The sequence below is a fragment of the Balaenoptera ricei genome, chromosome X (genome assembly GCF_028023285.1).
Source record: "Balaenoptera ricei isolate mBalRic1 chromosome X, mBalRic1.hap2, whole genome shotgun sequence".
NCBI classification, from domain to species: Eukaryota; Metazoa; Chordata; class Mammalia; order Artiodactyla; family Balaenopteridae; genus Balaenoptera; species Balaenoptera ricei.
The window spans coordinates 43931541-43959267 of NC_082660.1; the positions used below are offsets into that span (position 1 = coordinate 43931541).

General features: G+C 38.9%; 1 protein-coding gene across 5 annotated transcripts; it reads right to left on the bottom strand.

The window, feature by feature from the left end:
- Positions 1-885: 885 nt before the first annotated feature.
- Positions 886-26936, bottom strand: LOC132356898 (zinc finger protein 182). 5 transcript variants are annotated; one of them, XM_059910104.1, is made up of 6 exons: positions 26793-26936; positions 26393-26578; positions 25446-25504; positions 8990-9116; positions 8583-8678; positions 886-4529 (listed from the first exon to the last, which is right to left on the bottom strand). In XM_059910104.1, exons 3-6 carry the CDS (start codon positions 25458-25460, stop codon positions 2899-2901), a joined length of 1869 nt encoding a protein of 622 aa, XP_059766087.1. In that variant the 5' UTR covers positions 25461-25504; positions 26393-26578; positions 26793-26936; the 3' UTR covers positions 886-2898. The 5 variants fall into 5 exon arrangements, with proteins under 5 accessions (XP_059766087.1, XP_059766088.1, XP_059766086.1 ...); XM_059910105.1 differs by having other exon boundaries at positions 8583-8675; positions 26777-26936; XM_059910103.1 differs by having other exon boundaries at positions 26777-26936.
- Between the last annotated feature and the right edge of the window lie 791 nt (positions 26937-27727).

The following is a 27727-nucleotide window of genomic DNA, read 5'->3' on the forward strand; positions in this document are numbered from 1 at the left end:
ACTTGGGTAAACTTGGCTCTTGACTTAGGAGTGTACTACACATTCTTAGTATAATCATTCCCCTAGTATCTGTGTTACAGTGTTTAAATGTGGGACCTCCAGAGTCCTAAACGCTACTGTGCAGCCACTGTCCTTTCTGATGATGCAACACTAAGGTGCTTTTGAAGGAATGTGAAGAATGGACATTTGTCCAACTACAGATTATGTTCTCCAAACCATCTTTAGATCAATGTAACCCAGACAATGGTGAAGATGTGAATTTTCCAGAATAATATTCTATAGCTGACCTCACCTGCCCTTGGCCAAAAGGGGTAGTGAAGAGTAAAAACTTCTCTGGGACAGAAAGAGTGAAAAATCAGCTCAGAGTGAGAAAGAAAAAGGCAGCACTGCATAACAGGTACAGATAAAGACAATTGCTAGTTAACAGGAAATACTATTTCTCCTAAATTCATACAGCAGCTGTAAAATGCCACAAAGACACATTTTTTTCTCTACTACTTTCTTATCAATGATGACCCCCAGATCCACTTTGCTATTCCCATCTATTGCCGGAGATTTCCACCCCTTCCCCTCTGGGTCCCTGCCTCATTCACCTCTGCTTACACACATGGCCCATCACATCAGACTGCCATCTGGGCCCCAGGAAGCAGGAGTCCAAGATCAACCTGAAATGGCAGATCTGACCGCCCATCCCCATCCCACTTAAGGGTGACCTTTGATGGGCCTGAAACCCCAGGAATATTCTCTATCAGCAGGAGGACGAAATGTTTCTTTTGTTTTTTAATTTTATTAAAGTATAGTTGATGTACAATGTCGTGTTAATTTCCGCTATACAGCAAAGTGATTCAGTTATACATATATACATTCTTTTTCATATTCTTTTCCATTATGGTGTATCACAGGATATTGAATATAGTTCCCTGTGCTATACATTAAGACCTTGTTGTTTATCCATTCTCAATGTAATAGTTTGCATCTACTAAGCTTGATTCCACCACAGAGATGGCCTCAGTGAAAAACCACAATAGGGTGAGGGCCACAAATATGGTCATTCATACAGTGGGACCTCTCCTTCTGGAGCAAAAGTGCTATTACATGGACTTTGGCTGTGTCCATTAAGATCATGTCTTTCAGTCTGTCTCTCACCTTGGAAAATGTTGTCACCAGCAGAGGTGTGATTTGGGGGGCAAGTTATTCAACCTTTCTGTGGATTTATGCTTTATATCTCTTGTAAAAAGAATACACACACATGCATGAATGAAGTAATTTAAATCGTTTTAAGATACAGAAAGGCATTGGCAGGCTTTAGTACAGGAAATTTTCACAGATGTCACTGTGCATACTAAATAAGAAATGTGTTCCAGTCTCAATTATTGTAGATTTACATAACGTAGCCCCAGCTGACCTTAGAATCACTTTATTTGGCAACCTCAAGAAAGCAATGCTTGTGTGCCTTTGGAACTGGCTGGATATCTGTTTTGTTTGTTTGACTGATAATTCAATTTACTCACTCTAAAAAAATTAAACTCCACATTGAGCATATCTATACTAAATGTTATGAAATCCTACATCTAGAATCTGACTTCATTAGAACAGTAATAGAAAATATGCTTTTTAAAAAGTTTTATTTTTTGAAAAGGTAGTACATCCACATAGTACAATTTTCAAAAGTTCTGAAAGGATATACAGTTGTCTCCCTCCCAATTCCTTCCCTCCAGCCACCCACTTCCCCTTCCCTTTCCCAGAGGTAATCAGGGTTCCCAGCTTCTCGTATATCTTTCCAGAGATAGTTTATGCATATATACTCAATTATGTATTCACCATTTGTTCTCCTTTTTACTTACAAATGGTAGCATATTATCCTCAGTATCCTGCACCTTGCTTTTCTAATAATGTATATTGGAGGTCATCCCACATCACTACACAAATGGTGTCCAAGTTCTCTTTATCCATTTTTTTTTTTTTTGTCTACCTAAAAGGTTGCTGTGCGAACATTCCAGGATTTCAGGAGCCATGTGGAAAGCTTCCAATCTTTTGTTTTCACAAACAGTGCATCACTGAATACCTCTGTGTGTTCATCATTTTGTACATGCATGAGTATATACATTCCTAGAAGTGGAATTGCTGGCTCAAAAGCCATGTACATTTATGGTTTTGATTGCCTTGGAATCACTCCTCATTGAGTAAGAGTTTTTTCCTGGACTTGTTGTTTGCTGGAAGTTCATGTAAGGGAAGAAATGGGGCCACATTCTAGGCAGATCAGAGTTTTTCTAACTGGAATTACTTTTGCATTTGGTAGGTTTTTCAGATTTGACTTTCCAGAGTCAGTAAATAGGGGCAGCTGTTGGGTTCTTTACAAGAACACTCCCTTCTCTTTCCCCAGCCCCTGCCAACTGCTCCGCTCATGAGTATAGACTACTTTCTGCAAATATGGCTTGTCTGAGCAATTCCTTGTTGAGGCCCCTGCCTGTCTCTCCTGAGACTCCAAATGGGTCTAGGAAACGTCCCACCTGCCCATGCTCTCTGTTACCATTGTTATGTATCTATTTGGTCTTGCACTCCGCCTAAAACTCGGCTAAGAGTCCTTACCAGTGCTATCTCACATCTGCAGCCTTGACCACTCCTCTCTAGCCTTTGAAATCTCCTTGCACTGGTGCTTGATTTCCTCTGCCTCTGGCAGCCCTCTCATCAGGGTTTCAGCGATCTCCTAATTTTGTCAGATACAGAGATTACACGTCCACTTCTTTTTCTCCTAGTAGCTTTTGGGTGAAGACTGAGGTGGAAAGGAAAAAAGGCTGACTTTACTCCCCATATTTAAACCAGAAGTCAGAACATACTTTTAAAATGTTTAAACTGACAAAACTTTCCTTCAGTGAAGATAACTGCACTGTTGACTCTCTAATGTGAAATGAGCTTAGACTTCCGGGTATGGCCTTTCCCATGGGCTTTCTTTCCTGTATGTGTTCTCTGATGTACAATAAGATTTGACTTTTGAGTAAAGGCTTTCCCACATTCTGTACACTTATAGGGTTTCTCTCCAGTATGAGTTCTCTGATGTACAGTGAATGTTGATTTTTCTCTGAAGGCTTTGCCACACTCAGTGCACGCATAGGGTTTCTCTCCTGTGTGTGTTCGCTGATGTATTATGAGCTGTGACTTCTGGCTGAAAGCCTTCCAACATACAGGACATTCATAGGGCTTCTCTCCTGTATGGATTCTCTGATGTATAATGAGCTTCGACTTTTCTCTGAAGGCTTTGCCACATTCATTACATTTATAGGGTTTTTCTTCTGTATGCGTTCTTTGATGTATAATGAGATATGATTTCTGGGAAAATGCTTTTTCACATTCATTGCATTCATAGGGCTTCTCTCCTGTATGACCTCTCTGGTGTAGCATGAGATAGGATTTCTGAGAGAATGCTTTCTCACATTCATTACATTCAAAGGGTTTCTCTCCTGAATGAGTTCTTTGATGTACACCAAGGTTTGACTTTTGGGTGAAGGTTTTCCCACACACATCACATTCATAGGGTTTCTCTCCTGTATGAGTTCGCTGATGCACAATGAGGGTTGACTTCTCGTTGAAAGACTTCCCACATTCCGTACATTTATGAGGTTTCTCTCCCGTATGAGTTCTTTGATGTATAATGAGAGTTGACTTATCACTGAAAGTTTTCTTACACTCATTACATTCATGGGGTTTCTTTCCTGTATGAGTACTATGATGTATAATTAGATCAAGCTTCTGTATGAAAGATTCCCCACATTTGGTGCATTCGTAAGTTTTTTCTCCTGTGTGGGTTTTCTGATGGACAATGAGGTTTGACTTCTGAGTGAAGGCTTTTCCACATTCGTTACATTCATAAGGTTTCTCTCCCGTATGAGTCCTGTAATGTATAATGACAGTTGACTTTTCTCTGAAGGCTTTTCCACATTCTGGACATTCAAAGGGTCGCTCTCCTGTATGAGTTCTCAGGTGTATGATGAGCTGAGATTTTTGGCTAAAGGCTTTGCCACATTCTGTACATCCAAAGGGTTTCTCTCCTGTATGAGTTCTCCAATGTACAATGAGGTGTGACTTCTTGCTGAAGGTTTTCCTACATGCAGTACATTCAAAGGGTTTCTCTCCATTTTTAATTCTCTGATGTAGACTAAGACCTTTCTTTTGCCTGAGGGTCTTCCCACACTCTTTATATCCATAGGGTTTTACTCCAGGAGTTGTTTTCTCATACTCAGTATGGAAGAATAATTTTGCACATTCATTATCATGTTTCTTTCCTGCAGAGCTTCTACTAAATAAGTCTAAATTATCTACCATATTATATCCAAATGACTCATATTTATGGGGCCTTTGTATTGAAGCAACAAGGTTTGTACTCAGATGAAGTATATTTCCAAATTCATTATAGTCAAGGCCACTCTTGGTGGTAATTGTTTTCCTGTCAGGGAATCCAACTTGCATCAGATATTTATCTTGGTCATCCTGATGCTGTCTCTCAAACTGTTCATCAACCTGGCAGGCTTCTTCTAGAAAGAAGTACAATAAACCATCTTTATACTTTCACATTATGGAATGGACCTTCTTTAGAAATGCCCTGCCATATGAAAGCTGATACTGATATCTCATTTTATGAGTTCCTGGAGAGAGAATCACAGCCATCAAATCCTGTTCTTTTACTAAACTCCCACCTGCTAGCCTTTTTGTTACCAAAAACAATCTTACCCTAACATCTCAGTCTTTCTTACCTCTACTTTTACATCACTCTGGGGATCTTATCACCCTTTATTTATCATATGAACTCTTAACTGTTCCTGACTTACACTATTTCCACCTAGACAGAAATACAACACTGTGACTCGTGGACTCAAATCTTACAACAATCCTGAAACCCACATTCTCAGTAAATGAGAGAAATATCTAGAATAATTAGCCTTACAAAAACAAAGAAACCTAAATATCTTTGCCCAATTTGGATTCACCTTTGTATTCATCCAAGTTTGCATTCATAGTTCTTCAACACCACCTTCTGCTTCTGTCTACACTAATTCCACTAAAATCCCATCTATTATTAACTCCAAACCCTTCCTCGTGTTCCATCACCCACATAGCCCAGTCCTCCATATTTTGCTATATTCAGAATCCAGATAACTTTCAAGAAGCAGTTCAGTCTTTTCAAAAAAGCTTAATCTGATCTTCCTCAATGACTTTAACTTTCATTAACTTCTAAAGTAGTCAGTTATCTGTACCACTCATTTAGACAGTTAAAATTGCAAGGCCTTGCCTTTAATATACCATACTTCATCAATTATAAGATGCATATTATTCCACATTTTAAAACCTCTGAATCCAGATTCACCTTACAATCAATGACATGTCATAAATTAATTGGTGGCAAATTTTATTTCTCAGTGGTGTGTCTTAAAACCAATGGTATCCTGGACAGTAAATACTTTTTGCACATACACTAAATTTTTATTTTTTGTAGTTTAGTTTTCTTCTCACCTTTTCCTAAAATTTTATATGAAAAATTTCAAACATACAGAAAAGTTGAAAGAAGAGTACAATAACTACTCATATTACCACTTAAACTTAATAACAACATTTGAGAGTAATACTGAATTTTAAAAGGGATCATGCAGCTGTGGCTTCTCTTCCTGTGACTTCCTTTCTTTCCATAGTAAAGCACTAGTTCTTAACTGAGAGTGAATATCATAATCATAAGAAAAGCTTTTACAAAATACATTTGATGGGACCCAAGCTCCACCAAGGATCTACTGAATCTGGACCTCCTTAGGTGGTTAAGAAGCAACATAGCACATGTGGCTAGGGTCGTAAGTTCTCTAGGCCAGGATCAAATCCTGGATCAGACTTTTACATGTTCTGTGACCTTAGGCATATTAGCTAATCTATTTGCATCTTACTTTCACACCTGGAAAACAGGAATTATAACAGTGCCCACTGAAATGTAATGTTTATGTACAGCACTTCAAATGTTTACTAGAACAACAACTACCACTAATGCAATACAGCTACTACTATTATGATTGAGTCACTACATTACTATAAAAAGAAGTAAGGACTATCTCAGTATATTTAACATGTTCTTGAATTAACTGAAAAAAGAAGGTGTATAAAAATAAGCACAGTAGGCTACCATTTTTCTAAGGAGGAAACAAATATATAAGTATATATTTAAAATAATATAGGCTCATACTATAAAAAACAATGGAAGGATAAATCTTTAAATTTTAATAAATGGTTACCTATGGGGGAAGGAAGAGAGAGAATAGGATGGAGAGGGAAAGAGGCTAGACTTCTTTGAATATACCTTGTTTTCTAGATTTGATTTTATTTTCTAGGTTTGATTTTGGAACCAAGTTAATATTTTGCAAATATTTTATATACTCATAAAGCAAAATTGAAAATAAAAGGATTCCCTAATAGTAATAAATATCCCCTCATCTGTATTTCCTAACAACCATGCTAAAAAGTCTTGATTCTCAATGGCACCAACATGATTACCTCAATTGATTCAACCCGCTATACATATTCAGCGGTCTCAGAATAATACTAACAATATTACCATCAGATGTAAGATTAATAAATTAAAAACATTTAAGTCCAGAATTTGATTTGGAAATATACATTTGAATACGTGATATATCTTTCTCTTAAAAATCTTTTTTTACATAGTTCCTAGCTATGTCAATGAAAAGGCCTAGAAACAATTCCCTAACATCCAAATTGTGGTCACAAAACATTATTTACCACTAAAAAGAACCAAGGCTCCTTGGAGAAATGGCTGATTCCAGGGCAGAGAAAGGAACTATATAATATGAGCCTGGAACATCTTGTAACAACAGAAAGCAAGGAAGCTACCAAAGACTAGGGACCCAACTTGAAGGGGTTTCCACTGGCCAGAGATAGAGCAGTTTGATTTATAATAAGGATAAGGCAATGGATCAAAACATAAAAGTGTTTAAATCTATAAGTCCATAAATGATACTCCAAAAAGACATACTAGGCTTTGAATGATGCTACAAAACCAACTCATTTTGAAAACTGATAAATAAATGGAAAAATACATGTAACTCATATATAACCAAATACAGTTGACCCTTGAACAATGCAGGGGTTAGGGGCACTGACCCTCTGCACAGTCGAAAATCCAACTGTAACTTATAGTTGGCCCTCCATATAGGTAGTTTCTCCTCCTAGTCTGCGGTCCCACATCCGTGGATTTAACCAACTGCAGATCATCTAGCACTGTACCATTACCATTGAAAAATGCATATAAGTGACTTGCACAGTTCAAACCTGTGTTGTTCAAGGGTCAACTGTAATAGATGGAGGGCAATCCCTCTTTATTGAAGTATTCCAACTAATCAACAAAGAAGGAAAGTTCTTTACAGAAAAATGCCAACTTACAAATGTAGAAGGAATGATAGAAAGTGCACCATTTTTCCAACCATCTTAGTAATAACTGATTCAGGCAAGAATCATCAGTGAACGTTAAAACCACCGGGTAAAAATTTTGGAGGAACAGGATATACACACAGTTTGGCAGTTCCACAAAATGTTAACACAAACAGCTATCACATGGTCTAACAACTCCACTCCTATGTATGTTCTCAAAAGAAATGAAAATGTACATTTCAAAACTTCTACATGAATGTTCATAGCAGCATTATCTATAATACCCAAAAAGTGGAAATAACCTAAATGTCCATCAACAGATGAATGGATAAACAAAATGTGGAATATCCATACAATGAAATATCATTCCACCATAAAAAGGGATGACACATGCTACAATATGGACAAACCTTGAAAACATGCCAAGTGAAAGAAACCAGACATAAAATTCCACATTTTATATGGTTCCATTTATATGAAATGTCAAGAATAGGCAGAACTATAGAGATAGAAAGTAGATTAGTGCTGGCCGGGGGATGGGTGTTGGGGAATGGAGAGTGACTGATAAGGGATAGGAGTTTCTTTGGAGGGTGATGATAATGTTCTAGAATTAGACAGTGGTGATGGTTAGATAGTATATTCTGTGAATATACTAAACATCCTGAGTTTTTGAGTTTCACTTCAAAAGAGTGAATTTTATTGTATGTTAATTATATCTTAATGAAGCTATTGTTAAAGAGAGAATCAAGATGCTTTAGGAGAACAAATCTGATAGGAATGTCTAAACTGGATGGAATCAGGTAACCCAATCTGGAATTAGAGCATTAGTGCCTAGGCCTGTGACTCATGTGGGCCTGGCTTCAGATGAGCAGTGGGAGTTAAGAACGATAGAAGTGGCAGGGCGTGGGGCCGGGGGATTGGCATTTACAAGACAACTTTATACAGGGAAATGGAGCTGTGCAGAAACTTATCGGTCAGCACCAACTTAAGGAGAGTGGTCTGGTGGGTGTAGGATAGGGTAGGGGGTGTCAGCCTTAGGTGTTCATGTCCCTGTCCTCCAACAACCATTCCTGAGATATTCCTCAAAGTCCTTTCACAGGTCCTCACCCCTGACTGACAAGCTGGGACCTCCTTTCCCCATAGCCTGAGTCAATCCCACTTACCTGGAAAGCTCCAAATTGGGATTTTTCCTTCTGGCAGGCATGGCTCTTCTACCTCCAATTTGAGGATGAGATCTGGTTTGGTAACCTGCTGCCCTGCTAATGAGAAATGACAGCGATACCTCCTTGGTCTTCAGAGCCTCTGAGAAAAAGGAAGGTGGAGTTTGGGGCAGTACAAGCGATATATCACTTGACACAATGGTCGTCAAACCAATTCACCTGAGTTTTGAGTTCACAAACACCTTGTCAGGAAAGCAAAGGGGGAAAAGGAACTCTGATCCATGGAATTTAATGACAGACTCTTCAATCAGTTCAGAGGCCTTGCAAGTTTCCATACTTGAGAAAGGAAAGGCGTTCTATCGGACAGAATAATCATAAACAGCAAAATTACCTGAGGAAGCCATTCTTACCCACAGAGACCAGGTTGCTGTAGGTTTCCAGCATCACATCTCTGTACAGGTTCCTCTGTGGAGGGTTCAGGTACTGCCACTCCTCCTGGGTGAAATCCACAGCCACATCCTCAAATGTCATGAGTCCCTATAATTGCACATTCTTTTATTCTAATATGCTTACCACTGGGTGATAAGGATGGAATGAATGTAGGGGAACTTCTGACTGGTTCCCAGTTCATGATGATAACTTAATACAGGATGCCTATCAAGTTAGTGACCTACTCTGTGGGAAAAAAAATCACAAGTCATGGTAGAGAAACTATTACATTAAATAACAGAATATTTAAGACAATGTGGTATGAGCACAAGGATAGACGGATAGACATATAGTCCAGTAGAACTAAAAAGATAATCCAAATATGTACGGACACCTGAGTTATGATAAAGTTGAAACTGCAAAACAGTGGGGACAGGATGATATTTTCAAGTAAATGTGGATGGGTTACCAGATATCTATATGGGGACAAAAATGCCATCTAACCCCCTAACTCTCACTATATACAAAAATCTGCTACAGGTAACTTGTAAATCTAATGTGAAAGGTAACACAATGAAGTGTCTGGAAAATAATATACGAAAATGTTTTCATAAGCTTGGGGTAGGGAAAACATTCAAAAACAAGACATGAAAAGCACTACTCATAAAGGAAAAGACATACATGTTACAAGATTAAAAATACAGCAGCAAAGGCAAGCTATAGATGGGGAGATTATCGGCAGCTTTCATAAGTGATAAAGCGTTCTGATCTGGAACATATAAAATAACCCCTACAAATCAAAAGAAACATACCAACAACGCAGAAAAATAGACAAGAGATGTGAATAGATACTTCACTAAAAAGAAAAAATAAACATATGGACATATGTTCTATGAACATAAGAAAATATACCCAACCCTGTTAGCACTCAGGTAAATGAAAATTTAAGCCACATTGAGACACCACTTGGCACCCACCAGAAACATTATAATTATATGACTAAAATGCCATAAGATTGTGTTGAAATGGGAACTCGCACACGCTGTTAGTAGGAATGTTAAAAACTGGTATAACTGCTTGGGAAAACAGTTTGGCATTATTTACTAAAGTTAATGATTTGCAAACACTATGACCCAGAAATTCTACTCTTAGGTGCACACTTTAGAGAAAATCATGCACATGTGCTCTAGAAAACAAGTACAAGGATGTTCACAGAAGCACTATTTCTAATACTAGGTTGTGGGAAAAATCCAAATGTCCCTCAACAATACAATAGGTAAATTGTGGCACAATCTTTCAAAGGAATACTATGTGGTAATGAAAAGGAATGAACTACAGCTGCATATCCAACATAGATGAATGTCACAATTGTACTAATGAGCAAAAGAATCCAGCCCCAAAAGAGCACATACTGCATGATTCTATTTATATACAGTTAGAGAACAGGCAAGCCTAATCCATGATGTCAGAAGTTAGGAGAGTGATTACCTTTGAGGCTGGTATTGATTGAAAGAGGGCATGAAGGGGGATTTAGGTCGTGATTTATGTTATAATCTTCACCTTGACCTGGGGGTGGCTCCACAGTGTGTTCACTTTGTGATAATTCATCAAGCTGTACACTTATAAACTGTACTTCATGTATGTTATAATTAAAGGTACTTTATATCTTTATACTTAAAATTATTTTTGACAAATGCAAAGGCACTTTGATGGAAAATGGGAGTTCCCATTTCAACAAATGGTGTTGGAACAATTGGATATCCATATGCCAAAAAATAGAAATAAAAAAAGAACTTCAATCCATACCTCCAACATATATAAAAATTAACTCAAAATGGATCACAAACCTAAATGTAAAATCTAAACCTATAAAATTTTTAGAAGAAAATATAAGAGAAAATCTTTTTAACCTTAGGTTTGCCAAGTATTTCTTTGATGTGACACCAAAACTCAAAAGATACTGTTAAAAGAATAAAAAGCCATGGAACGGGAGAAAATATTTACAAATCATATACCTGACAAAGAAGTTGTATTGAGAATACATAAGAACTAGAACTCTCAAAATTGAAAAAAAAAAAGGCAAAAGAGACATACTTTACCAAAGATATATAAATGGGAAATAAGCACATACAAAGATGCTCAACATCATTAACCATGAGGAAACTACAAATCAAAACCACAATGAGCTACCACTACATACGTATTAGAATGGGAAAAGAAACTGACAATGCCAAGTGCTGGTGATGTGGAACAACTGGAAGTCTCATTTATCATCGATAGGGATGCAAATGGAACAGTCACTTTGGAACAGTTTTCTAGTTTCTTATGAAGTTAAGCATATACTCCCATAGGACCTGCAATCCCACTCACAGGTATATTTACCCAAGTGGAAAGAAAACTTATGTAAACCCAAAAACCTGTACATGAACATTTATATAGCAGGTATATTTGTAATCACCAAAATACGGAAACAACCCAAATGTTTTTCAACCAGTGAGTGAAAAACAAACTGTAATCTATACAATGTAATACTAAACAATAAAACTGAAAGAACTAATGATACATGCAGCCAACATGGGTGAATCTCAAATGTATTATGCTAAGTGAAAGAAGCCAGACTCAACAAGCTACATACTGTATTATTCCATTTATATAACATGGGAAAGGCAAAACTGTAGAGACCAAAAATATATCAGTGATTACGAGGGGCCAGGGTGCGGCAAGGGGTTGACTACAAAGGGGAAATACAGTTGACCCTTGACAACACAGATTGACAATCTGACAACACAGATTTGAACTACATGGGTCCACTTATATGCAGATTTCTTTCAATAAATATATTGGAAAAATTTTTGGAGATTTGCAACAATTTGAAAAAACTCACAGATGAGTTGCATAGCCTAGAAATATTGAAAATATTAAGAAAAATTTAGGAATGTCATGAAAGCATAAAATATATGTAGATACTATTCTATCCTTACATAGGCATATGGTGATATTTATATAAAATTAATAATGTGTTAGTTTTCCTACTATTTTATAACTTTGCTTTCAAAGAATTTTATTACCGTACAGTATGCTGTTCTCTCTCATAATTGGAGAAACTGCTTATCAGCCTATCATCACAGGTAACTGGGTTTTTAAAAAATGTAACAATGTTCCCAATACTGTATTATGAATATGACTGTAATATTGTATGCCATAAAATTATATAACGATTCATTCATTAGTGTATAGGCTAAGCTACCATGAAGCAATCATATCGACTACACTATGCTACCATAAAGCAATCATATTGCTGCTTCTTCGTTATCAATGTATGAATCATTATAACTGTAAATAAATATGAATTTCTTTTTCACATTATCTTTTCATTGTTGATGTCCTGTTAATAATCTGTATAACATCTACAGTATTTTGTAGCATATAAAACAATATTAATGTAGGTACTGACAGACGTGATTCATCTTGTAAACAGACGACGCAAACTTAAGTATCGACAAATACAGTGCAGTACTGAACATGTATTTTCTCTTCCTTATGATTTTCTTAATGACATTTCCTTTTCTCTAGCTTACTTCATTGTAAGAATACAGTATTTAATACATATAACATATAAAATATGTGTTAATAGACTGTTTATGTTATTGGTAAAGCTTTTGGTCAACACTAGGCTATTAGCAGTTAAATTTTGGCGGAGTCCAAAGTTATACGTAAATTTTCAACTGTGCAGGGAGCTGGAACCACTAACCCCCGAGTTGTCCAAGCGTCAACTGTATTGGGAGGTGATAGAACTGTTCTACATCTTCATTGTGGCAGTGTCAAAACTTGCAGCGTTTGCCAAAAGATGCAGAACTGTACACTGAAGGCCTATTTTACTGTATACAGATTATACCTTAACTTTTTATTAAAAAAATTAAGGATCCTCCAGGTAATTTAGAATAACTTCACCTGTTAAAGGTGAAGTAGTTAAATCCAAATCTCTTCACATATCCCCCCAAAAACTATACAGATCAATATGAAGAACAAATAAAACTATACATAACCTATACCTTCAGTATAACTTATAATAGAAAATAGAGAGTACTATACACATTTCTAATTATCTATAATTGAAAAACAAATACCAAATTCTAGCTCAGCTGGCTTTCAAATTACTGCCACAAACCTTTCTGGAGTGTGAGAAGGGTATGAAGAAAACAGTCAAGAGAACAGAGAGGGGAGCAGAGAACCTAAGAATGAGCTGAAATCAAAGCTTAGAAAGAGAAAATCTACCATAAGTATAAAAACACTGAAAAATGGGCTAGATCAATCACAGCACCAGCTATAAGAAAGGTATATGGGACCCAAGGTGGCAGTCACAAAAAAGCATAGCCTCCAAGGGAGCAGATGATAAAAAGGAATGAGGAAGAACCATGTGGAGATTGGGTTGTAAAGGGGAAAAGCTAGAGGGGGAAATTGGAGGTCATGTGAGACAAAAAATGACCTAAACAAACTAAAACAAGTCAGAGCACACACAAGTGGCACCTCCACAGTGCCAAAAGAAAAGTCTCCATTAAGGGAACTGCAGTTTGCCTCACTGACAAAAGAGGGGGCTCTTGAGCCAAGAATCGTGCAAGTCACCACAACCTCCAACACTGTCCTTAAATAGATGAAAACAGTGTGCATCCATTCAAAGCTTCTTTGAGAACAATAGAAAATGAGAAAATATTTCAGGTGATAAGAAATTCACCCCACAATGGCATTAGCAAAATGACAGAGTAGGCAGCTCCCAGCCCTTAGCTTCTCTCCCACTACCACCCCAAAAATAAAAATTAAAAAACAAGCAGAAAAGTGTCACAACCAACTTTGTCAAAACTCTGGAAAACAAAGGTTTGCAGTAACCACATGGAATCAAGAAAAAGGCAACTTAAAAGACATCAGGAAAACTTCATGGCATCTTTACTTGTCCCTCTCCTAAAGGACAGCAGTCTTGAAGCAGCAGCAGCCAATGTTCCCCATGTGGGACCCCCAACCCCTAATTCTGAAGGAAGCAGAGCAGACCTTATTCACAAATTAGTGTGTGTCTGTTCTAACCTGTCTGGGGCTACCAGAAAGACTGATGTAAGGTGCTCCTCTCTGTTTCACCTAACTCTGAACTCAGGCCAGAAAGCAGTAGGCGTTGCTCTTAAAGGCTGCAAGGCAAACTAACAACCCAGAGGTGCCTGGGGCAAAAGATTACAGTCCAGACAGACAACAGACTGCCTAAGGCCTGAAAGGAAATACTGGGGGAGATTCTTTGGGAAATTAGGACATTCAAAAGCACCCATGTACAAGGGAATGTAGAAAGCCACACATATGCCCAGGATAAGACTCATGCTCACAAGAGACCTTAGAAGACTCTAACTGCTCTAATTCTTCCTAAGCATAGAAAAATGAAAAGCTTCCAAATTTGTACAAGAACTGAGTATAAATTTGACACATAAACTCACTTAAGGTTGTACAAAATAGGAAAATGCAGACTAATCTCATTTATGAACAACAGTGCAAAAAATCCTAAATAAAATACAGTTAACCCTTGAACAACATGGGGGTTAATCTACGTATAACTTATAGTCAGCCCTCCATATCAGTGGCTTTCCACATCTGTGGATTTTAGCACAGACCAAACATGGACTGTGTAGTACTGCAGTATTTACTATTGAAAAACATCCACATATAAGTGGACCCAAACAGTTCAAACCCATGTTGTCCAAGGGTCAACTGTATAAGCAAAAAGAATAGATCCACATTAAGACAATAATACATCATGACCAATTAAAATTTATTCCAGGCATACAATGATAGTTCAATATTAGAAGATTCATTAACATAAATCACCATTAAACAGACCTAAAGAGAAAACTTACATGATTAAGATAATTAATATAAGAAATGCTGATACAAAAATATTGAAACAGAATTCAATACCCAATCCCGATTTAAAAAAAAAAAACAGTAAAGATTAGAATAAATGGTAATTTCCTTAAAATAACCAGATAGGAAGGAAGGGAGGGAGGGAGGGAGGAAGGAAGGAAGGAAGGAAGGAAGGAAGGAAGGAAGGAAGGAAGGAAGGGCAGAAGTATGTTTTGCATAGGGGCTTTAGGGTGGGGGCTTTGGGTCACTCCCAGAGGGGCTGGAGACAGACAGCAGCCACATGGATAATCATGCTTATAAAATGAAGCCCTAATTAAAAACTCTGGGGGACTTCCCAGATGGTCCAATGGCTAAGACTCCGTGCTCCCAAAGCAGGGGACCCAGGTTCGATCCCTGGTCTGGGAACTAGATGCCACATGCCACAACTAAAGATCCTTCAGGCTGCAACTAAAAGATCCTGCATGCGGCAGTGAAGATCCCAAGTGCCACAACTAAGACCCGGCACAGCCAAAATAAATAAATAAATAAATATTTACCAAAAAAAAAAAAAAAACTCTGAACACCAAGGCTCACAAGAGCTTCCCTGGTTGACAGAACTCCATGTGTACTATCACACATCAATGCCAACCACACAAAGTCATGCACCCTGACTCCATGGGGAGAGAAAAATGGAAGCTCCATGTTTGGTACTTTCTAGGGCTCTGCTCTATGTACTTCTTCCCTTGGCAGGTTCCAATCTGTATCCTTTCCCTGTAACAAGCCATAACCATGAGTATAACAGCTTTCAGTGAGTTCTGTGAGTCCCTCCAGTGAATTGTCAAACCTAAGGGTGACCTTGGGGACCCCCAAACTTGTAATTGGTGTCAGAAGTGAGGGTGGTCTCTTATCGGGACAGTTCCCTCTAACTTCAGAGTTGTCCAACTCTTCATAGATAGAATGATAGAAAGTCACAAACATGTAGTTATCCCTAAGTTAATTTATAAATTTAATCTGATCCTAATTTAAAAAACAAGCTTTTTAATGGTACTAAACAAGGTAGTACTAAAGATCATATCAAAAAATAAATGTGCAACAATAGCTAGAAAAAGTCTGGAAAAGAGAAACTGTGAGGAAGGGAGTAGCCCTACCAGATACCAGAACACACTCTGATACAGGCATTCTCTCAAAGCACAGGGTGAAAGACCCACTTTTTAATAAATGGTGCTGGGTCAACTGGAGAGCAATTTGGGAAAGGCTAAATTGGATCCATACCTCATTACATACACAAGTATAAACACCAAATGGATCGGGAGCTAAATGTAAAAAACTGAAACCAAACAAAGTACTAGAAGAAGGCATGGGTGAATGTCCATATAACCTGAATGGAGGGAAAGACTTTCTAACTATGAATAAAAATTCAGATGTAATAAATGATTAATAAATACAACCACAAAAATATAAAAACACTTTGGCAAGTCCAAACACATAAGTCCAAAGACAAATGACAAACCAGGGGGGAAATCTGTTGCAACATATATCACAAGTAAAGATTGCTGTAACATATATCACAGATAAAGATTAATATCCTTAATATATAAAGAACTCTTAAAAATCAAAGGGAAACGAAGAACAAATACATGATAGAAAATTACACAAAAAACATAAGACAATTAACAAGAGGTATAAAAATGGCTCTTATAGATATTTTATTTATTTTTTGGCTGCACTGCGAGCTTGCAGTATCTTAGTTCCCCAACTAGGAGCTGAACCTGGAGCCATGGCAGTGAAAGTGCCGAGTCCTAACCACTGGATCTCCAGGGAACTCCCATAAATGGCTCTTAAATATATGAAATTACATTCAACTTTACTCATAATAATAGTAATGCTAATTAAAACTATACAGAGATATCATTTCTTCCCTAGCAGATTGGAAAAACTTAAAAGCCAGACAATATTCTCTGTTGGTACAGCCATAGAGAAACAGGTACTATCATACATTGTTGGTGGGAATGTTAAACAGTACAACCCTTATGGAAGGGAATTTAGCAATATCTAATAAATTGTGTTTACCCTTTGACCCATCAATGCCACTTGTAGGAATTTACATAGAAGATATACTTGCACAAAAAGGAAACAACTTATGCACAGTATATTTCATTTCAGCATTATTCTTAATTGCAAAATACTGAAACAACCAAAATTCACATGTATATAGGAGAATGGTTGAACAAACTGGTACATCCACTAATAGAATACTATGCAGCTATAAAAATGAACAAGTCACAGAAACAGAACAATCCAAAGTTCATATGAAATCACAAAAGACTCTGAATAGACAAAGCAATCTTTAGAAAGGACAACAAAGCTGGCGGCATCACATGCCCTAATTTCAAACTATATTACAAAGCTGTAGTAATCAAAATAGTATGGTACTTGCATAAAAACAGAACATAGATCAATGGAACAGAACAGAAGGCCCAGAAATAATCCCATGCATAAATGGTCAATTAATTTATGACAAAGGAGCCAAGACTATACAATGGGGAAAAGACAGCCTCTTTAATAAATTCTAAAATAAACTGTGTTGGGAAAACTGGACAGCCACATGCAAAAGAATGAAACTGGAGCACTATCTTATACTACGTGCAAAAATTAACTCAAAATGGATTAAAGACTTGAACATAAGACCCAAAACCATAAAATTCCTAGAATAAAACATAGGTAGTAAGCTCCTTGACACTGGTCTCGGTAATGATTTTTTTGGATATGACACCAAAAGCAAGGCAACGAAAGCAAAACTCAACAAATAGGACTACATAAAAAATAAAGAGCTTCAGTACAGCAAAGGAATCCATCAACAAAATGAAAAGGCAACCTACCAGACAGGAGAAAACACCTGCAAATCATATAACTGAAAAGGGGTTAATATCCAAAATATATAAAGAACTCACACAACTCAGTATCAAAAAAACAAACAACCCAATTAAAAAATAAGCAGAGGACCTGAGTAGACATTTTTCCAAAGAATACATACAGATGGCCAACAGGCACATTAAAAGATGCACTAATCATCAGAGAAATGCAAATCAAAACTACAATGAGCTATCATCTCACACCTGTCAGAATGGCCATTATAAGAGACAAGCAATAGCAAGTGTCAGCAAGGATGTGGAGAAAAGGGAATCCTTGTGCACTGTTAGTGAGAACGTAAATTGGTGCAGCCATTAGGGAAAACAGTATAGAGGTTCTTCAAAAAATTAAAAATAGAATTACCATATGATCCAGCAATTCCACTTCTGGGTATTTATTCAAAAGGAAACAAAAACACTGACTGGAAAAGATATATGCACCTCCATGTTCACTGCAGCATTATTTACAATAGCCAAGACATGGACTCAACCTAAGTGTCCATGGATGGATCAATGTATTAAGAAAATGTGATACATACAAACACACATACACACACACACACACACACACACACACACACACACAATGGAATATTATTCAGTCATAAAAAAGAAGGAAATCTTTACATTTGTGACAACATGGATGGATCTTTAGGGCATTATGCTAAGTGAAATAAGTCAGAGAAAGATAAACACCATATGATCTCACTTATATGTGGAATCTAAAAACAAACAAACAAACAAACAAAAGAACCCTCATAGATACAAAGAACAGATTGGTGGTTGCCAGAGCCAGGTGGTGGGGAGGGGGGTAGACAAAATAGGTAAAGGGGGTCAAAAGGTACAAACTTCCAGTTATAAAATAAATAAGTCCTGGGGATGTAATGCACAGCATGGTGACTACAGTTAATAATACTGTATCGTATATATAAAAGTTGCTAACAAAATAAATCTTAAAAGTTCTCATCATAAGAAAAAAACGTGTAACTGTGTGATGATGGATGTTAACTAGACTTATTGTGGTGATCATTTTGCAATATACACAAATATCAAATCATTGTGTTGTACACCTGAAGCTAATATAATGTCATATGTCAATTATATCTCAATTAAAATAAAATGAATGAGGACAATATTTGTAAACATACATGGAGCAATTTCTAGGTTATATTGCTAAGGGAAAAAAGCAAAGTGCAAAAGACTATAAATAAAGTATACTACCTTTTTGAGTAAGAAGGAAGGGGAAATTTTTAAAATATACCTTTATCTGCTTCTTTTAAAAAGAAACACTATAAGCATAAATCAGAAGCTAACAAGATTGGTTATCTCCAAGGTAGAGTGAGAATAGGGTAGAAGGTACAGGGGAGAGGTGACTCAAATCATATTAACATTTTACATATAAAGAATAAAATTAAATCAACAAAAATGGAAAGAAAGAAAATCTAAAATGGAATACCAACAGAAAAAAATGAACCTAACTGTATACCAAATAAATAACATAAGCACACTAGTTAGGAAAAAAAAAACCAAAAGGAAAAATTAATTCAAGTAACTTCTAAACAGAGTACTTTGATTACATATCCTCAGTACAAAAGGCATGCAAACAAATCATGTACTGTACTCAATAGGTTGATTTTTCACAGATGTGGGTGCAGGAATTCTGATTCTACTTTCTGTATATTGTAAGACTGAGCAAATGAGTCAATATATTGATGCTAGGATCCAGTGCTCTCACTGTTGGTGAAGGCAGATGCAAATATGGAATGAGAGAAGTCTAAGAAGATTCCTGGGATATTGTATGAATTCAAGGTGTGTGTGTGTGTATATACAGACACACACATACATACACAGACATATAAATAGAGACACACACACACAGAGTTCACTGAAAGGGCCTAGAAGTAATGACGCCCAGCAGCAATGAGCACACCCAGCACCCAGATTTTGATTTCTATAAATAATTATTTACTAACAGGAACCAGTGCTCCTTGAAGAAATGGCTGATTCTAGGCCTGGGGTAGGGAAAGTAAAAGATGGAGGCTGGAACATCTTATTATGTCGAAACTAAGGAAGTGCTCAGAAAATTATCAGGATGTGACAAAAGGACACAAAAGCCAGCTTAAAGGGGCTCCCACTGGATAACTCAGGGACAAGTGAGCAGCAAAATAAACAGTGACAGTAATGGATTATAATCCACTGAAAAAAATTAAAATCCATAAAAATAAAAATTCTGTATTACCGATGTAAATAAATAAATAAGAAGAGGAAGCCCCACCTGCTAACACCATCACTTACCTTGGGCATTAGGATACCAACATGTGAATTTTGGGGGCACACAAACATCCAGACCATAGCAAAGGTCAACAAACAAAAATCAATCATATTTCTATATACTGGCAATGAATACTCGCAATTGAAATTTTAAAAACAAAACCATTTACAATGGCTTAAAAAATGAAACATGCCATGTTGTTATGGAGTGAACTGTGTCCCCCCCTAAAATTCTTAAGTTGATGCCCAAACCCCCAATGTGACTGTATTTGGAGATGGGGCCTTTAAGAAGGTAATTAAGGTTAAATGAAGCCATAAGAGTGGGGCCTAATCCAACAGGACTGGTGTCCTTCTAAAAATAGGAAGAAACACCAGAGCTCCTTCTCACTCTGCAGATGCACAAAGGAAAGACTGTGTGAGGACAGTGAAAAGGCAGCCGTCTACAAGGAAGAAAGTTCTCACCAGAAACCAACCCTGATCTGGGACTTCCAGCCTCCAGAACTGTGAGAAAATAAATTTCTGTTGTTTAAGCTAGTCAGTCTGTGGTGTTTTATGGCAGCCTGAGCAGACTAATACACAATGTATATGCTCTGTATGTTGAAAATTACAAAATGTTGATGAAATCAATAAAATATCTAAATAAATGGAGAGACATACTGTGTTCATGGACTGGAAGACACAACATACTAAAGATGTCAATTCTCCCCAAACTGATCTATAGGTTTAACTCAATTCCTATCAAAGTCCTAGCAAGGGGACTTCCCTGATGGCACAGAGGTTAAGACTCCGCCTGCCAATGCAGGGGACACGGGTTCAAGCCCTGGTCCAGGAAGATCTCACATGCCGCGGAGCAATTAAGCCTGTGTGCCACAACTACTGAGCCCACGTGCCACAACTACTGAAGCCAGCACACCCTAGAGCCCGTGCACTGCAACTACTGAGCCCACGTGCTGCAACTACTGAAGCCCACACGCCTAGAGCCTGTGCTCCACAACAAGAGAAGCCACCGCAATGAGAAGCCCACGCACCACAACAGAGAGTAGCCCCTGCTTGCCACAACTAGAGAAAGCCCGTGCAACGAAGACCCAACGCAGCCAAAAAAAAGTAATTAAATTATTCTAAAATTGATATATAATGACAAAGGCAAAGAAACAAGAATAGCCAAAAATTTTTGAAAAAGTAGAATAAAGTTGGAGAAGTCATACTACCTGATTTCAAGACTTACCATAAAGCTGCAGTAATGAAGACAGTGTGGTAATGGCAGAGGGTTAGATACACAGATCAACAGAACAGAAGAGAGTCGAGAAATAGACCCCACAAATATGGCCAACTGATTTTTGACAAACCATAAAATCAATTCAATGGAGAAAAGATGGTCCTTTCAACAAATGGGGTTAGAACAAATAGAAATCCATTTGCAAAATTATGAACCACGACCTAATCCTTACACCTTACATAAAAATTAATGGAAAATGGATCTTAGGTCTAAATGTAAACCTAAAACTGTAAAACTTATAGAATAGGAGAAAATCTTCATGACCTAGGTGATATTGTGATTTATAATAAGAAATATATTTTTGGTCTTAGCTCCCAATTTCTGGCAGAAAGAGCTCCTGAAACCCTTGGAGTTTCTTAAGTGAGGAAAGCAATAAAGGTGTCTTTTGTTATGTTAATGAGATGACTTTGGGACCCCCCACCTAAGGAGGGGGAGCTGGTTGACAGGAGAACCAACCACGTGATTAGAAGGTTGGAACTTTTAGTCCCGCCCCCCAACCTCGGGGAAGGGGAGAGGGGCCGGAAGTTGAATCAAAAGCCAATTGCCAAATAAATAAATAAATAACAACAACGCCAATGAGTTAATCATGCCTATGTAATGAAGTCTCCATAAAAACCCAAAAGGACTGGGTTCAGAGAGCTTCTGAATTGGTAGACACATGGAGGTGCTAGGAGAGTGACACACCTGGACCTAGAGAGGGTATGGAAGCTCCACACTTCTTCCCATATACTTTGCCCTTACACAACTCTTCCATCTGCATGTTCATCTGTATCCTTTACCATATCCTTTAATAAACTGGGGAACGTGTTTCCCTGAGTTCTGTGAGACACTCTAGCAAATTAGTCGAACTCAAAGAGGGGGTCGCTGGAAGCTCCAATCAACAGCTGGTTGGTCAGAAGCACAAGTGATAAGCACTGGGCTTCTGACTGGCATCTTAAGTTGGAAGGTGGGGGCAGTCTTGTGGAACTGAGCTCTTAACCTGTGGGATGGATCTGACACACTCTCCAGGTAGATAGTATCAGAATTAAGTTGTAGAACACCCAGCTGGTGTCACAGAGAATTGCTTGTTCTGAGGGGAAACCTCCACACATTTGGTGACCAGAAGTATCAGAAGTGAAGCGTTCTGTGTGAGAGTAAGATTCACAGGAGTGACACAGTATGAAAGAACTGGGTTTTTCTCTACATAGGAGGTAGAAGACTAGAGGTTTTCCATTTCACCTAGGGTTAGGCAAAGAGTTCTTAGACCTGACACCAAAAGCACAACCCATAAAGGAAATGGTTTATAAATTGGACATTTTCAAAGTTAAAAATTCTTGCTCTGTGAACAACACTATTAAATGAAAAGACAAGCTACACACTTGGAGAAAATATTTACAAACCATGGATCTGACACAGGACTTGTACACAGAATATATAAAGAACTCTCAAAACTCAGTAGTGATTGGGCTTCCCTGGTGGCGCAGAGGTTAAGAATCCGCCTGCCAGGGGGCTTCCCTGGTGGCGCAGTGGTTGAGAATCTGCCTGCCAATGCAGGGGACACGGGTTCGAGCCCTGGTCTGGGAAGATCCCACATGCCGCGGAGCGACTAGGCCCGTGAGCCACAACTACTGAGCCTGCGTGTCTGGAGCCTGTCCTCCGCAACAAGAAAGGCCGCGACAGTGAGAGGCCCGTGCACCGCGATGAAGAGTGGCCCCCGCTTGCCGCAACTAGAGAAAGCCCTCGCACAGAAACGAAGACCCAACACAGCCAAAAATTAATTAATTAATTAAAAAAAAAAAAAGAATCCGCCTGCCAATGCAGGGGACACGGGTTCGAGCCCTGGTCCGGGAAGATCCCACATGCCTCAGAGCAACTAAGCCCGTGTGCCACAACTACTGAGCCTATGCTCTAGAGCCCTCGAGCCACAACTACTGAGCCCACGTGCCACAACTACTAAAGCCCGCACACCTAGAGCCTGTGCTCTGCAACAAGAGAACCACTGCAATGAGAAGCCCGCACACTGCAACAAAGAGTAGCCCCCGCTCACCACAACTAGAGAAAGCCTGCCCACAGCAACGAAGACCCAACACAGCCAAAAATAAATAAATTAAATAATTTTAAAAAAACCTCAATAGTGATAAAACAAACAATCCAATTTAAAAATGGGCAGAAGACCTGATTGGACACTTCACCAAAGAGGATATGTAAAAAGTAAATAAGCATATATAAAGATATTCAACATCATTGGCCATTAGGGCAATGCAAATTAAAGCCATCATGAGATAACACTACACACTAGAATGACTAAAATTAAAAACGCAGTTGACCCTTGGACAACATGGGTTTGAGCTGCATGGGTCCACTTATACGTGGATTTTTTTCAATAAATGCATACTACAGTACTACACGATCTGCAAGTTAGTTGGAAACACACATGCAGAGGGCCTATTGTAGGTAGATTTTCAACTACTGGGGGAGTCAGTGCCCCTAACCCCAGCGTTGTTCAAGTGTCAACTGTACTGACAATACCAAGTGCTGGCAAAAATGTGAAGCAATTGGAATTCTTATACATTACTGGTGGAAATGAAAAATAATTCAACCATCCTAGAAAACAATTTGGCAGATTCCTAAAAAGTTAAGCCATACACTTACCATATGACCCAGCAATCCAATATTTACTCTAGAGAAATGAAAACATATGTTCACACAAAAACCTGTGTATGAATGTTTAAAGTAGCTCTACTCACAACTGCCAAAAACTGAAAATAATTCAAATGTCTTTCAACAGGAGAATGGATAAATAAGCTGTGGTACATCTACATCATGGAATGCCACTCAGCAATAAAAAGGAAAGAACTATGGACACACACAACTTGGCTGAATCTCCAGGGAATCATACTGAGTGAAAAAAAAATCCAATCTCAAAAGGTTACAGACTATGTGATTTGAATTATATCACATTCTTGAAATGACAAAATTCTAGAAATGGAGAACAGATCAGTAATTGCTAGAAGTCTAGGCATAGGGTGAGGGGGGGAAATGGATGGATGTGGCTATAAAAGGGTAACATAAGGGATCCTTGTGGTGATGGAACTGTGTCTTAACCATATCAATGTGAATATCCTGGTTGTGACATTGTGCTATAACTTTGCAAGATGCTACCATTGATGCAAACTGGGCAACGGATACATGAGATCTCTCCGTATTATTTTTACAACTGCATGTCAATCAACTGTTGCAAAAGAAAGTTTAATTTGAAAAAAGGAAAGCTATATACTGTATGATACCATTTATATGACATTCTTGAAGAGATAAAACTCTAGTGACACAGAACAGGTCTGTGGTTGCCTGAGGTTACAGGGAGGGGAGGATATGACTAAAAGGGGTTGCATGAGGCAGTTTTTTGGCGGGATGAAACTATTCTCTATCCCACAGATTAGTTATAACAATCTACATAGGTGTTAACATTTATCGACCTGGACAACAAAATCAATTTTACTGTACACTAATTTTAAAAATAAAAAAAATTTAAGTGAAAGAAAAAAGATGGTGGGCTGTGGGTGCCTACAGGACTTTGTCTCTGGCCAAATGAGAATCAGAAGTCCAACTGAGAAAATTACTTCAGCAAAATCATTTGGAAGACAAACAAATTCCCTAAGATATTTCATTCCCAAATTACATCTAGATATTATGTCTCCAGCTCACTGAAGAATGCTATAAGGAATATCTGCAGGAAACCATAGGCTGCATTTATCATTAGGCTGTGACTGAAGACAATTCCACCATCCACACGAAGATTCAGCAAAGAAACGCCTTGAAAGGCAATTGCAGGAAACCTTTACTTCCCTGAGGGCTTGATGTGTTCTCTCTTTGATGAGTAAAGTGAGCCAGATTACCTCTGGCTGCCAGAGGCGCAAAGAGAAATTTGCAACACAACTAATATTGTACTGCCGTTAACTGTCTGTTGCCCTAAGTCATTTGTCTACATTCTAATCTGGCCTTGCTGCTGTCTCATTTTCCCTGATTCTAATGCTTATTTATAAATAATTTTCTCTTTTATGTCTGAGATTCCTACATCGCTCATCACATTCATGGTAAAATAAAAGAAGGAACAGACAATATCCTTACCTGGGGTTTGGCCATTTCCTGCTCTTCTTGGGAAAAGACAGAGATGTGTGAAGCCTGAGCTAAAAGAGTGGAGAAGTGGAGAGCATATGAGAGACCCCATCAGGCTTCCAGTGCCCAGAATTATCTGCCTAGAAATCCCCTCACATGAAGCTGCTCTGTGGAAGTTTGGGCGACCATGTGGTTTTAACAACCACTTGTGTATTCTTGAGTCTTTTCCTCATGTGAACATCTAACACAAAAGGTTTTCTTCTATATATACTTGTGTACTGACTCAGAAATTGTATTTCTAGGTATTTTCCTTAATGAAATAATGTATCATAATTTCTCTGTAAGTACCTTCATCTCAGCATTGACTTTAACAATGCCAAACTTAAACGATCCTCTATGACCCATGATATGGGATTAATAAGGAAATACAAGGGATTAAATTCTATGTAGCTACTGAAAATAATGTTGTATGGTACTGTACACTTATTATCTGTGTATTTTCTGTACATATATCTAAATTACAAGTTTTTTTAATGTTACAGAATAAATCTTTAAGCTGAATGGCAGTAACTTCTAAATGAAAGAAAAGGCAGGTTATCAAACTTCAGGAACGCATTTTAAAACCATACGTTAAATGTTTAAAAATGCATATCCCTTATACATACTAAAAAGTGTCTAAAGAATGAACATTTAAACAGAGGGGGCTAAAATTAGTTCTTTTTTATTTTCTTCTCTATTTTCTAATCAATCTATAATGCAAATGTGTTACGTGTTAAATGCCAAAAAAAAAACCCCCACTGAACTTTAACACTATTATTCCCAGGCGTTTTAAGCCCGACCCCCGCGCCCCGCCAGACCCCACAACACCAGACCCTGCCCACGCCTCCCAAGCCCCAGGCTCTGCGCGAGGCCCCTAATCAGGTGAGTTCTCTCAGGTGCCTCTTCTTGCTTCTCCTCACCTCACTGGGGACGTCTTGCCCAGGAGCCAGAAGGAAGCCTTCGGGTGCAGATTCACTTCAGCTGGAGCATTCACACAAGGCCCCTACCTCGGGGCTCGGGCAAGGGGAGAGGAACAGAGGGAGAGGCGGGGGCGCCTAACGAGGAGCTTGAGGGGTGCGTATGAACCCTTAGCGCAGGTCACTGTGCTGGAAAATGTGTAAAAGTCAACGTTTAATATGCCCCATTCAACCCCGACTAGCCCCATAACTTTGTCTACCACTGAGCCCACAAACCCTCATTCGCTGACCTCTCGGTCCACCCCACAACCTCCCACAACAGTGACGCCCCAAAACCCGCTTCATTCGTCCCCCAGAACTCCCCATCACTCAGCCCATCACCCCTACCACTCGCCCCCTCAACCTCTCTCTCGACACAGATTTTGTGCTCGCTGCAGAGGAGACCGTTACGAAAACTGGCCCCGAGAAGCACTTCCGCTTTGGGACCAACTCCGGCTCCGCAGCCCAGAGGGCTGTAGCGGCCGGGTGTGCGCACGCTCAGTGGGGGCTTTGAGCCCGCGTACACCAATAGTCAACACGGGGCCCCCTCCCGCCTGCCGGACGCGAATGCGACGGGGCTGCGGCGCAGGCGCAGAGGGGAGATGGCCGCTCCGGTGACGTCACTGCTCTGAAACGATGGCCGCGCCCACTGCGTCTTTTCCCTTCGAGGGTGGCAGTGTAGAACAGGTGCTTACGTTGATCTGCGGAGGCCGTCATTCCTAAGACTCCAAAGATCGGTTTCCTTATGGAGGGAGGGGAAGGGCCCAATTAAGGAGAATGCTAGCAGGCGGGAATTTCATGTCTTGAGCCTGGAGGGCAGTATCGGGTTTGCAGGTGTAATTGAATAGGAAGTCGGGATGCGTGGCAGAATTGCTCAGCATGCACAAAGGCTAGGAGGTAGGGAGAGGTCACTGGCTCCATCCAGTGGCTAAGGCTGGGAGTGTACAGTCTAGCGTTTGAAGGACGGTGTGCAGACAAACACGAAGCTGAAGAATAAATAAATGGCCACCTAGTACACACACGCACCGGGATGAAGGGGATGTGTTAAGTAGTGGCTGACAATGTTGTTGTCTCAGGATGGGCAGGGACGATCTCCTTTTGTCGGGGGTGACAGTTAACGCTGATCAAAAGGAGCCGGCCACACAAATATTTGAAGCAAAGAGCTTCGTGGTGGAGGGCGCGGCTGTTACAAAGGCCCTGAAGTAGGACCTGGTTTGGCACGTTGGAGGAACAGAAACAGTGTCAGTGTGTTGGGAATATAGAAGGTGTGGGCAAGGGAGAAGTGAGTGGGTGCCAGAT

Coding starts and splice junctions, on each gene's coding strand:
- LOC132356898 (XM_059910104.1), bottom strand. Junction 8,679..8,989: donor CAGCAACCTGGTCTCTGTGG/GTAAGAATGGCT, acceptor ATTTCTCATTAG/CAGGGCAGCAGGTTACCAAA. Junction 4,530..8,582: donor CCCAATTTGGAGCTTTCCAG/GTAAGTGGGATT, acceptor ACTTCTTTCTAG/AAGAAGCCTGCCAGGTTGAT.